Source organism: Myotis myotis, unplaced genomic scaffold, assembly GCF_014108235.1.
Source record: "Myotis myotis isolate mMyoMyo1 unplaced genomic scaffold, mMyoMyo1.p scaffold_m19_p_22, whole genome shotgun sequence".
Lineage (NCBI taxonomy): Eukaryota > Metazoa > Chordata > Mammalia > Chiroptera > Vespertilionidae > Myotis > Myotis myotis.
Window position 1 is genome coordinate 390,001 of NW_023416327.1, and position 12,751 is coordinate 402,751.

The window sequence follows — 12,751 nt, forward strand, 5'->3', positions numbered from 1 at the left end:
GGGCGCGGGGGGCGCGTACTTGCAGTCCTGCCTGGGCTTGGGGATGTAGCCCGGGAAGGCGTCCTCCGTGATGGCCTTGCACATCCTGCTGTCCCGGTCGGAGGGCAGGAGCGTCCCCGCCTTGACGAGGAGGCCCAGGCAGTGGTCGAAGGTGTTGCGCTCCTCCGGCCCGTCCTCCGTGAAGAAGCAGTGGCCCAGCGAGTCGTAGCCCACGACGTCCTTGACCTGAGGGGCGAGGGGGGCCTGTCACCACGGGGAGCACGGGGCCAGGGGGCGGTCGGAGGTGGACCGGACGCTGGGGTTGGGCCTGAGGGGACTGGGGAGGGCCGGACAGGTCCCTTCCAGCTCGAGTTGTTCCGGCCGAGGCCCCAAGGGATGGGAAGAGGGATAAAGCATGAGAAGCAGGTGTGGCCCTGACCGGTGTGGCTCAGTGGGTAGAGCGTTGGCCTGCAGACTGAAGGGTCCTGGGCTTGATTCCGGTTTAGGGCATGTACCTTGATTGCGGGCACATCCCATCCCCAGTGTGGGGGCGTGCAGGAGGCAGCCGATCCATGATTCTCTCTCATCATGGATGTTTCTCTCTCTCTCCCTCTCCCTTCCTCTCTTAACTTAAAAAATACTTAAAAAAAAAAAAAAAGCAAGTGTCACAAACACAAATGCACGGGTGGCACCGGCCAGGCATCGCCTGAGACACACGAGGAGGCGGTGGGCTCGGGCCCCCGAGGAACGCAGGCCGGCCCAGCGGGGCAGCCGGGACTCTCGGCCAGGCAGCAAGGCAGGTCTGGTGCCGCCGGCTTGGCCGACGTTCCCAGAGAAGCCGGAACCCGGCTCTGACGTGAAATCTCTCGGTGCTTAAACCGTGGGAGCGGATTTGAATGTTGCTTTAAACACCGTTCAGGCCAAAGGAAACACATCTGGGGCCCGAATGGCACCTGGGACATCTGATCGTAAAGTTCACAGGGGCGTGAGTTTGGTCCGTGAGAAGGGGGTGCGGGGCAGCATACAATGATCGGTTTAGAGAATAAACGATCAGATGTTTCTCTAAACATCGTGCGGGGCGAAGCAAACACAAGCTGGAGGTGCCATTCTGTGTCGTCCAGTTGGACACGTTTACAGAAAATACTAGAGGCCCGCTGCACGAAATTCATACACTGGGTGGGGGGCGGTCCCTCAGCCCAGCCTCCGCCCTCTCGAAGTCCAGGAGCCCTCAGGGGATGTCCGACTGATGGCTTAGGCCCGCTCCCCATTTAAGCCGGCAGTTGGAGAGGCTCCCACCACCACCTCTGCGCTCACCAGCTGTGAGCCCGGCTTATGGCTGAGCGGCACTCCCCCTGTGGGAGCGCACTGACCACCAGGGGGCTGCTCCTGCATTGAGCACCTGCCCCCTGGTGGTCAGTGCGTGTCATAGCGACCGGTCGTTCCGCCGTCCGATCGATCTGCATATTAGCCTTTTATTCTATAGGATAAGTTGGGCCCGGCTGGCGTGGCCCAGTGGCTGAGCATCAACCTAGGAACCAGGAGGTCAGGGTTCGATTCCCGGTCAGGGCACATGCCCGGGTTGCGGGCTGGATCCCCAGTGTGGGGCGTGCAGGAGGCAGCTGATCCCTGATTCTCTCTCATCACTAATGTTTCTATCCATCTCCCTCTCCCTTCCTGTCTGAAATCAATACAAAATATATATTTTTTTTTTAAAAAAGAACTATCTGTGCAAGTCAAGATAGGCCTCTGACAGTCAGGCCGACGAGCTAATGACCACACGTCTCCCAGCAGACTTTGCTCTGACAGACACTTGGTCTGCGGGCAGCAAAGGGCTCGGTGGCCGGGCTGACACCACAGCTGTCCCCCCCACCCCGTACCCCGTGACCACCACCCCTGCGTCTTGGTGCCCTGCGGCAAGCAGTCAGCCCATTTTCTCCTTCTCTTTGGCTGGCAGCTGCTGTCATTGGAGGTCACTGGTGCCCAAGGGGAGGGAGGGTGGTTCCGCCCCGAGACCCTGGACTTGGTGACCCGAGAGCTGGCTGCGTGGCGGGAGGGAGGGCCCTCGAGGTCCGTTCTCCTGGGAGGAGGGAGGAGGGAGGAGGGGGAGCGCTCACCAGCAAGCCGTTGGAGCCGTGGACGGTGACGCAGCGCGAGAAGGTGTGGTGGATGGACAGGTCCCGCACGTAGGTGGGCGGGTCGTAGCCGCCGCGCTCGTCCAGGTCGCCCGCCAGGTGGAAGTGGATGGGGTACTGGCCCACCAGCTGCTGCCCCATGTGCCGCAGCTCCACGCCCTCCAGGTGCGCGGCCTTGAAGCCCAGGGCGAACTGGGAGGAGGGACGGAGGCGGGGGGGAGGCGGGAGTCAGAGGAGGCGGTAGTCGCTCCCTGGCACCCTGGTGTGGCTGGTGGGACTGGTGTGGCTGGTGTGGCTGATGAGACTGGTGTGGCTGGTGTGGCTGATGGGACTGGTGTGGCTGGTGTGGCTGGTGGGATTGGTGAGGCTGGTGTGGCTGGTGGGACTGGTGTGGCTGGTGTGGCTGGTGGGACTGGTGAGGCTGGTGTGGCTGGTGGGACTGGAGTGGCTGGTGTGGCTGGTGGGACTGGTGAGGCTGGTGTGGCTGGTGGGACTGGTGTGGCTGGTGTGGCTGGTGGGACTGGTGTGGCTGGTGTGGCTGGTGGGACTGGTGAGGCTGGTGTGGCTGGTGGGACTGGTGTGGCTGGTGTGGCTGGTGTGACTGGTGTGGTTGGTGTGGCTGGTGTGACTGGTGTGGCTGGTGTGATTGGTGTGACTGGTGTGGTTGGTGTGGCTGGTGTGACTGGTGTGGCTGGTGGGACTGGTGTGGCTGGTGGGACTGGTGTGGCTGGTGTGGCTGGTGGGACTGGTGTGGCTGGTGTGGCTGGTGGGACTGGTGTGGCTGGTGTGGCTGGTGTGGCTGGTGTGGCTGGTGTGACTGGTGGGACTGGTGTGATTGGTATGGCTGGTGTGGCTGGTGTGATTGGTGTGACTGGTGTGATTGGTATGGCTGGTGTGGCTGGTGGGACTGGTGTGACTGGTGTGGCTGGTGTGACTGGTGGGACTGGTGTGACTGGTGTAGCTGGTGTGGCTGGTGTGATTGGTGTGACTGGTGTGGTTGGTGTGGCTGGTGTGACTGGTGTGGCTGGTGTGGCTGGTGGGACTGGTGTGGCTAGTGAGGCTGGTGAGGCTGGTGTGGCTGGCGTGGCTGGTGGGACTGGTGTGGCTGGTGGGATTGGTGGGACTGGTGTGATTTGTGTGACTGGTGGGACTGGTGTGGCTGGTGGGACTGGTGTGGCTGGTGGGACTGGCGGGACTGGTGGGACTGGTGTGGCTGGTGGGACTGGTGTGGCTGGTGTGGCTGGTGGGGCTGGTGTGGCTGGTGTGGCTGGTGTGGCTGGTGGGGCTGGTGTGGCTGGTGTGGCTGGTGGGACTGGTGTGGCTGGTGTGGCTGGTGTGGCTGGTGGGGCTGGTGTGGCTGGTGGCTGGTGGGTCTGGTGTGGCTGGTGTGGCTGGTGGGACTCGCGGGACTGATGGGAGGGGCGTAGGGATCTGTCCCCAGTTTGCGCCCTGTCTCTCCTGTTTCCAAGTCTCGATGGGTGGGACAGCACGCCAGCAGTTAACACATAAGACTTCTCCACACTCCAGAAGGTTCTCCTGCCTCAGCCCCTCTCCTTCCCCTCCGCCCCCTCCACCCCTCCCACACGCAGCCTGGCGCCCTGGGAAGTCTCAGGTGGGGTTGGATGGGGCTCTGGCCGCACGGGGCAGGCCCCTACCTTGATGTGGCCCCCGAAGGTGTCGAAGTCGAAGAAGCTGCAGATGTGGCTGGTGTAGGGGTAGCACCCGGCCTCCATCTCCCCTGCGATCACCAAGTTGCGGCTCAGCAGCCCGACCTCGGCCCGCATGTCCACGCCGTCGACCTCCTCCCCGATGTGCAGGTACATGGGCTTCCCTGGGGCAGACACGGGGGGCAGGGGGGGGCATCAGAGGGGCTGCGTGTGCTCAGGGGCTCCGGCCCTGCCGGCTGCCTGACCCTCCTGAGCAGGGATCCCTCCACGGCCTGCGTGGCGGCCCCAGGCCCTTTGCACGGCAGGAAGCCCAGGGAGGGGAGGCCGCCTCTGAGCGGCCACACATGCTCAGACCTGGGGCCGGGGCCGGCACGGCTGTTTGTCCCCAGGATCCGCCCCTCTTCCACTTTTCAGGACTGAAATCCCCAGGGTGTCAGGCGGACACAGGGCTTCACGGGAGAGACAGGTGCCCGGCGCCCTGCAGCTGCTGTGGGCACAGGGCGGGCAGAGCGATGGGGGCCCCCTCGGGGGCCCTGCTCCCGGGCTGGAATGTGGACATGTGGGGGTGATCCAGGCCCCCCCCTCCCTTGGGCAGGTGAGGAGCGGGCCCTGGACATGGCACACCATCGAGATAGGAAACCTGGGCTCTGATGGCCCCCTGAGCTCACGCCCCAACCTCCACGTGGCTGGGATTCTTACAGACATGACGCGCACCCCCCCGCCCCCCCGGCTGTGAGGCCCCTGCCACAGCCCATATTCGTGAAAGCGAACCTGTCTGTGCCCAACTGGCTTCAGCCTCAGCGTCTGCAGCCACGAAGCTTCTGTGCCCAGCACGGTGGCCAGTGGCTGGCTCCGGGTGCCTCCAGGGTCCCGCTGGACAGCGCAGGGTTCACCAGCCCCGTGCTGGCCGCATCACACCCTCCCTCTCCCTCTCTCTCCCCCTCCCTCCTTCTGGCCGGGGAGGGGAGGATGCCCTGAGCCTGTACCACTGGCCCCAGCCGCACCCCTCCCCCCAAACCGGGGGGGGGGGGGAGACAAGAGCTTGAAATGTTGCAGCTGCGTTTGATTGTCAGCCCGAATCCTGCCTGCACCACGGCCCTGAGTGCTTTTCTGGAACGGAGGCCCCAGCCTGCTTCTAATTTTGTTGTTGTTGTTGTTAATCCTCCCCTGACGATAGCTCCCCATTGATTTTTTTAAAAAAATAGATGTTTATTGATTTCAGAGAGGAAGAGAGAGGGAGGAAGAGAGAAACATTCATGATGAGAGAGAATCACGGATCGGCTGCCCCCTGCATGCCCCCTACTGGGGATCCAGCCCACAACCCAGGCCTGTGCCCTTGACCGGGAATCGAACCCGGGACCCCTCAGTCCGCAGGCCGACGTGCTACCCACTGAGCCACACCAGCCAGGGCTCCCATTGATTTTTAGGGAGAGTGGAAGGCAGAGGGAGGGACAGAGAGAAACATCGATGGGAGGGAGAGACACATCGATGGGTTGCCTCCTGCAGGAACCCCGTCTGGGGCCCGGGGCCCGGGGCCCGGGAGGAGGCGGCGCTCTAACCACTGAGCAACACCGGCCAGGGCCTAGCCTGCCTCTAGCCCGCTCCAGGCGGGGCTGCTGACCTGGCCGCGGGCCCTCCGCCCTCCGGTCGGGCGGCGTTTCAGGGAACAGCCACCTGTCCTGTGGCCTCGCAGCCTGGACCACATCACAGCCGCCTCCTGGTGCTCATGGGGGGGAGGGGGGATGGGCGGGAAGAGGGGAGGAGGGAGGGGGGCACCCTGGCGTGAGCACCAGAGCACATGCCTCCTCCGGCCCGGGACCCAGACCACATGCAAGGTCGTGGCCTCTGGGCGCCCTGAGCGGCCGGCCCCTCCCGCCTGCCTGCCCGGGGCCGCCCGGGGCCGGGCCTGCGGGATCTGGGGGTGCTGACGCCCTGGCATCTGCAGACGGGGAGGCGCTGCTTCTCCGAAGCCCCCGAGTTCAAAGCGGGGCCCCTGGCTCGCGGCCAAGCCCAGAAATCCCCCCGGGGAGTCCGTGCCAGCTCCCGGGGCTGCCGCCCAGATGACCACACGGGGCGTTCAGGGGCCTGGGGGTCAGATGGCCAAACCAGCCACAGGGGCCGGCAGGGCTGGGCCCAGAGGGGGGTGGGCGAGGGGGCCTGGGGGGCGGGGTCTGTCCCTTTCGGCTTCTATGGCCCCTGTGCCCCTTGGCAGGTGGCGCCTCCTCCGCCTGCAACCCCCCATCGCTCCAGTCTGCTCTGCCGCCTCCTCACCTCCTCCCGTGAGCCTGACCCCCGTGTCCCACGATGAGGACCTCCGCGATCCCACCCGGACCGTGTCCCCACCCCCTCCCCCCAGCCCTAACACCGTCACACCTGCAGAGTCCCTTCTGCCTGGGCCGGCCCCACGCACAGGCCCCAAGGACTAGGATGGGGGACGCCTTGGGGGCCGGTGCTCGGCCTGCCCGCAGAGTTCGTGTCACCAAAAGCTGGGCCCGGCCGGCATGGCTCAGTGGTTGGGCATCGACCTAGGAACCGGGAGGTCAGGGTTCGATTCCCGGTCAAGGGCACAGGCCCGGGTTGCGGGCTCCATCCCCAGGGGGGGGCGTGCAGGAGGCAGCCGGTCCATGATGCTCTCTCATCATCACTGTCTCTCTCTCTCTCTCTCTCTCTCTCCCTTCCTCTCTGACATCAATAAAAGAATATTTTTAAAAAGGGCTGGAACCCGGGCTGGTACCGCCAGCCTCACCCCTGTCATGGCCTCCTGTCGGCTGTTTGCTTGTTCCCGGGGAGACCAGCCGGCCGGCCGGTGGGTGGGGACTGAGAGGGTCAGACCCCCGGGGGGGGCGGGCAGGGAGACAGACCTGTCAGCGTGATTCTGCCACCCCCTCCCCGCCCCCACCCCCCCACGGGAGCCCCTATCAGACCCGCACAGAGCCCTGTGGCCCGTCATCTGTCCGCCGCTGCTTTCCCAGGCCGCGCCCGGCCGCTGTCCCCGGTCCGTTTCCCGGCCTCCACCCTCCCTCCCTCCTCGCAGCGCTGATGCTGAGGGAGCAGGTACAGCAGACGGCCGTGTTTGTCCCCAACCCTCCAGGAGGGCTGTGAGCACGGGCACGGGGTGGGGGTGGCTGGGAAGCTGAGGGACTCAAACCCTGACCTTCCCCGCCCCCCGCCCCGAGCGGCCAGGCTGCTGCGGCCCTGGCTTCGCCCCCCGGCCCTCTCCCCGGGGCGGGCACGGTGCTGGCCACTCTGGGGTCCAGAGAAGAATAAGCATCAAGGGCCATCGTGGGGGAGGAGGGGGGGAGACAGACACAGGTGCCGAGCGAGGCTCAGACCCAGCGGGGCCAGCGAGTGTGCGGGACGGGCCAGGGCCTGCCCTCTGGACCCCCGAGGACCAGCCCGAGGGGCTCAGGGCAGGTCCCGGGGAAGCAGCGCTAAGCCCCAGGGCCCCCGGGTTCCTCCCGCAGCCCAGCCGGCTTCGGCTGCGAGGGGAGATGCGGGGTCGGGGTCGTCAGGGGGGAGGACAGCGTTGGTCGCGCAGCCTGGGGCCGGCCGGGCGGCTCCGGGTTGGAATCCTGCCCATCCTCCGCCCACCAGGGAGGCGTGCGTGGCCGACTCCGGCACCCCCACACCTTCGGGGTGACGGCCGCGCTCTGCCTGAACGGTGGCCGCCGCGTGGCCTCTCGCCACACGCAGCCACGGACACGGGAAACCCGGCTCTTGTGTCCGAGAAACGGACTTTCTAACTGCAGTTGGAATATTTATTTATTTAGTTATTCATATTTTTATAAAGTTATCATTCTCTTATTTATTTATTCATTTCAGAGAGGAAGGGAGAGGGAGAGAGAGATAGAGAAACATCCATGATGAGAGAGAATCATGGATCGGCTGCCTCCTGCACGCCCCCTACTGGGAATCGAGACCGCAATCCGGGCGTGTGCCCTTGGCCGGAATTGAACCCAGGACCCTTCAGTCTGCAGGCCGATGCTCTATCCACTGAGCCAAACTGGCCAGGGCTCTATTTATTTATTTAAAACTAGAGGCCCGGTGCACGAAATTCGTGCACAGGTAGGGTCCCTAGGCCTGGCTGGTGAGCAGGGCCCATCAGGGCCTTCTGGCTGCTGGCCGGGGCCTTCCTTCATTCCGCACCGCCCCCTGGTGGTCAGCGCACGTCATAGCGAGTGATCAAACTTCTGGTCAAATGTCCAGGAGGGGACATTTTGCGTATTAGCATTTTATATAGAGAGATATGTTTTTAGAGAAAGGGAAGAGAGAGCGAGAGAGAGAGAGAGAGAGAGAGAGGGACATGATTAGAGAGAATCATGGATCGGCTGCCTCCTGCACGCCCCCCACTGGGGATGGAGCCTGCAACCTGGGCCTGTGCCCTGACTGGGAATCGAACCGTGACCTCCTGGTTCATAGGTAGATGCTCAACCACTGAGCCACGCCAGACGGGCTGGAATGACACCTAAACAGCCACATGTGGCTGGTGGCTACCTCATTAGAAAGGACGAGTCTAGACCAGGGGTCGGCAAACGGCGGCTCGCGAGCCACATGCGGCTCTTTGGCCCCTTGAGTGTGGCTCTTCCACAAAATGCCACGTGGGGGCCCGCACGGACAGTGCGATTGAAACTTCGTGGCCCATGCGCGGAAGTCGGTATTTTGTGGAAGAGCCACACTCAAGGGGCCAAAGAGCCGCATGTGGCTCGTGAGCCGCTGTTTGCCGACCCCTGGTCTAGACCCTGGATTTCCCGGAGCCTCGGTCTCCGCATCTGTGGTAGCTGCCCGTGAAGAGGGCGCGGACGGAGCGTGTGCGTGTGGGCGTGTCACGGGAACCTGCACGCATGCCAGGTCTCCCCAACAGGAGTGCCACTGGGCGAGGGGGCAGGGCGGTCCCAGCAGGAGGGCGGGGTGCCCGCGGGCAGTACGCCGCCAGGCGCTCTAATGGCCGTGTCAGGAGGTGTTGGGAATTAGCCTGCGGCTGGCGAGACCAGGAAATGTTTTCTTTTTGGATGATTCACACGTTTTCATGGTTTCGTTACCCTCATCTGTTTCCCATCAGAGAAGCCTCCACATGCCTGTTTACTGGAAGGGGGCGGAGAGCAGCGGCCAGGGGGGCTGTGTGCACCCCTCTCTGTAGCAGCTGGGGGAGGGGAGCCCCGGGAGAGAATGGGGGGCAGTTGCCCCAAACAAGGGAGCAGGTGGAGTCCTCGCTCTTTCGGGGGAAGATGGAGAGCCAGAGAGGGGGGCTGGGGCTGAAGAGAAGGCATGTGAGTCCCCTGGACACACACACACACACACACTCACACACACTCACACTCACACACATGCACACACACTCACACACGCGCACACACTCACACACGCACACACATTCACACAATGCACACACATGCACGCGCGCACACACTCACATGCACGCACACGGACATGCACACTCACTCTCACACGCACGTGCACACACATGCACACATGTGTGCGTGCTCACACACATACATACACTCACATGCACACACACTCAATCACACACGCACATGCATGCAAGCACGGACACACATGCACACAGTCACACATGCACACATGCTCGCACACACATGCACACAAGCACACTCACACACACAGACTCCTGCCTGGAGAGTTCCGGACACCACCCACCAGGAGGCGCTGGTGAGCAGAGCCCAGTGGACCGTCCCCTCTGAGTCTATCCCCGTGGTCAGCAAACTGTGGCTCGCGAGCCACATGCGGCTCTTTGGCCCCTTGAGTGTGGCTCTTCCTAAGCCTTAGGCATACCCTAAGTAAGTTAATAACAATGTACCTACCTGTATAGTTTAAGTTTAAAAAACTTGGCTCTCAAAGGAAATTTCAGTCGTCGTGCTGTTGATATTGGGCTCTGTTGACGAATGAGTTAGCCGACCACTGGGCTAACCCTCCAGGGCGGGGTCAGCTGGGTGTGGGCTGCTGCAGACACAGTCACCGGCCTCGCTAAACCCAGGGCGGCTGGAGGGCCCCGAGGGAGCCAGCGCCCCCCTCCCCCTCTCCTCCCTGCACTCAGGCCTGGAGCAGCCAGCGCTCTCTCCGGCCTTGGGAAGCAGCCGGACCCTGGCCGGTGTGGCTCAGTGGATAGAGCGTCGGTCTGCAGACCGAAGGGTCCCGGGTTCGATTCCGGTCCAGGGCACATGCCCGGGTTGCGGGCTTGATCCCCAGTGTGGGGGCGGGGTGTGCAGGGAGGAGATTCTCTCTCATCATTGATTCTCTCTCATGGATGTTTCTCTCTCCCTCTCTCTTCCTCTCTGAAATCAACAAAAATACATTTTTTTAAAAAAATTGGGTCGAATTTTACTCTCTGTGGTTTTATTTCCAAAATAGTGTATTTTGAATTGAGCTGATAGGCTTTCTTAGGCCGTAGCTGTCTGCTGCCCCCAATCCTACTACTTCTCTGGTGGAGCTGGTGTTTCTTTTCCTTTTTAAAATATATTTCTTTATTGATGTCAGAGAGGAAGGGAGAGGGAAAGAGAGAGAGAAACATCAGTGATGAGAGAGAATCATGGACCGGCTGCCTCCTGCACGCCCCCCACTGGGGATGGAGCCCACAACCCGGGCCTGTGCCCTTGACCGGAATCAAACTTGGGACCCTTCAGTCCGCAGGCCGACGCTCTATCCACTGAGCCACACCGGCCAGGGCTGGAGCTGGTATTTCTACTGCTCCCGGCAATGCACCCCAGAGTCCCTGGGACGGGACCCTCTCTCCATGTGGGGCCGTCTCAGAGGGGCTGTGAGGGCAGGGCCTGTCCCCTCCCGCCGGCCCCGCCAGTGCCCGCCCTGAACGTGACCGCTGAGCTCTGTCCCGGGGACTAAGCGTGGAGCCTGCAGAGGGACGCCCCCAGGAAGCTGCCCGCCCCCCCCGCCCCCCAGGGCCCTGCAGCGGCGCTGTGCCCTGTCCTCTCTCGGCCGGCCCCGCCAGTGCCCGCCCTGAACGTAACCTCTGAGCTCTGTCCCGGGGACTAAGCGTGGAGCCTGCAGAGGGACGCCCCCAGGAAGCTGCCCGCCGGTCCCCGCCCCCCAGGGCCCTGCAGCCGCCTTGTGCCCTGTCCTCTCTCGGCCGGCCGGCCGGTCTCTGGATGAGCACAGTCGAGTTGCGCTCTGTCGCTTACAACCAGGCCCCCCGAATGGGCGCATCGCTCTGGCCACCGAGAACAACGAACCCGGCGATGAATGAGGTCCCTTCGCCGCTAACCATCTGGGATCCCGTGGCCTCGCCCACTTCAAACGACGGGCGCCAAAGTCAAGATGGAGGAGAAGAAAACCCCAGACCAGCGGTTCTCAACCTGGGGGTCGCGGCCCCTTTGGGGGTCGAACAACCCTTTCACAGGGCTCGCCTCAGACCATCAGAAAGCACATCTATAATTACAGATTGTTTTGTGGTTAATCACGATGCTTTCATGATGTTCAATCTGTAACCATGAAAATCCATCCTGCATATCAGGTATTTACATGACGATTCATCACAGCAGCAACATGACAGCGATGAAGCAGCCACGGAAATAATGTTATGGCTGAGGGTCCCCACAGCGTGAGGAACTGCCTTAAAGGGTCGTGGCTTCAGGAAGGCTGAGAACCACTTTTGGGCCAAAAGCTATAGAAAGGAGAGATTTTAACATCCCTGGCAGATCGCATGGTCACCTAAGAAATGTCCACTCCCCCGTGGGAGAAGCAGGGCTCCCACCCTGTGCGTGGCGGCCACATGATGTGCTCTGGCCAATGGGATGTGGGCAGAGGCTGCAAGTCCGGCGCCCAGGCCCCCAGCATCCTCCTGCGTCTCTATGCACCCTCTGGGGACCTCCAGCACCCCCCCCCACACACCCGCCAGAGGACTGTGTCCTGGGGAGACGAAGAGCCATGGGGGGCCTGCCTGAACCGACCTCTCAGCCTGCAGAAGCTGTGCCCCAGACAGCCTGCAGGTGCACGAGTAAGAAATCAGAAAAGGTCTGCCCCTGAGATTGCGACGGGTCCTTTTGTTACGCAGCGCACTGATGGCGCGCTGACGGATACAGGTCGTCCGTCCATGGCTCCAGCCGGCGGTTGGCCTCACCATCCCCAGCTCCCACCGGCCTGGGATGGGGCGGGGGCGAGTCCTACCTGCTACTCGGACCTGGTTGGGGGCACAGGCCCGGCAGGAGAGGACCCGGAACTCCTCGGCCTGGTACATGGAGTAGTCGGTGCTGGCCACCACCACGGTGTCCCCAGGCTTCCACGACCGCACGTCGGCCTCCAGCGTCAGGAGCGTGCTGTTGACGTGGGTGTCGATGGTGACGGTGAGCTTGGGCCTCACTGTAAGGACCCCGGTCGGGCGGGCGGGCGGGAGGGAGGAAGAGAAGGAGGGTGAGAAGGAGGGAGGGAGTGAGAGGCGGGCCCTGGCCCTGGGCACCCTTTGCACTGTCCGCCTCCTCCCTGCCCTTCCCTACACAAGGCAATGCCAGGGCTGCCTAGCCAGACCCCACACCGCCTGGCTCACATCTTGCCCGTCCTGGTGCAGGTTTTGGGGAGTCAACAAACACCCCCACCATTAAAGAGCCATTCATCAGCTCCGGGCGGAGGAATTTTCCGCCTTTCCGGAGGCGGCCCAGCGCCTCCGTACACCAACCGGCCATTCCCAGCCCCTGGTAATGAGCACCTCCGGGCCTGGGTTTAAAATAGCAGCAGCCGGCCCCGGCCGGTGTGGCTCAGTGGGTAGAGCGTCGGCCTGCGGACTGAAGGGCCCCGGGTTCGATTCCCGGTCAGGGCACATGCCCGGGTTGCAGGCTCAATCCCTAGTAGGGGGCGTGCAAGAGGCAGCCGATCCATGATCCTCTCTCATCATGGATGTTTCAGTCTCTCTACCTCTCCCTTCCTCTCTAAAATCAATAAAAATATTTTAAAAAAGAATACTGTGTTTAAAAAGTAATAATAATAATAACAGCACCCAGAGAGGCCAGGGGC

General features: G+C 62.7%; 1 protein-coding gene across 1 annotated transcript in view; it reads right to left on the reverse strand.

Moving 5' to 3' along the window:
• Positions 1-12,751, reverse strand: part of LOC118679105 (cell migration inducing hyaluronidase 1) — a 58,814-nt gene that overhangs the window by 29,951 nt on the left and 16,112 nt on the right. The window contains exons 11-14 of the mRNA XM_036355485.1: positions 11,912-12,103; positions 3,767-3,942; positions 2,094-2,303; positions 20-225 (exon numbers count right to left, since the gene is read on the reverse strand). Of these exons, the coding sequence (XP_036211378.1) occupies positions 20-225; positions 2,094-2,303; positions 3,767-3,942; positions 11,912-12,103 (784 nt within the window). The remainder of the gene's footprint in view (positions 1-19; positions 226-2,093; positions 2,304-3,766; positions 3,943-11,911; positions 12,104-12,751) is intronic.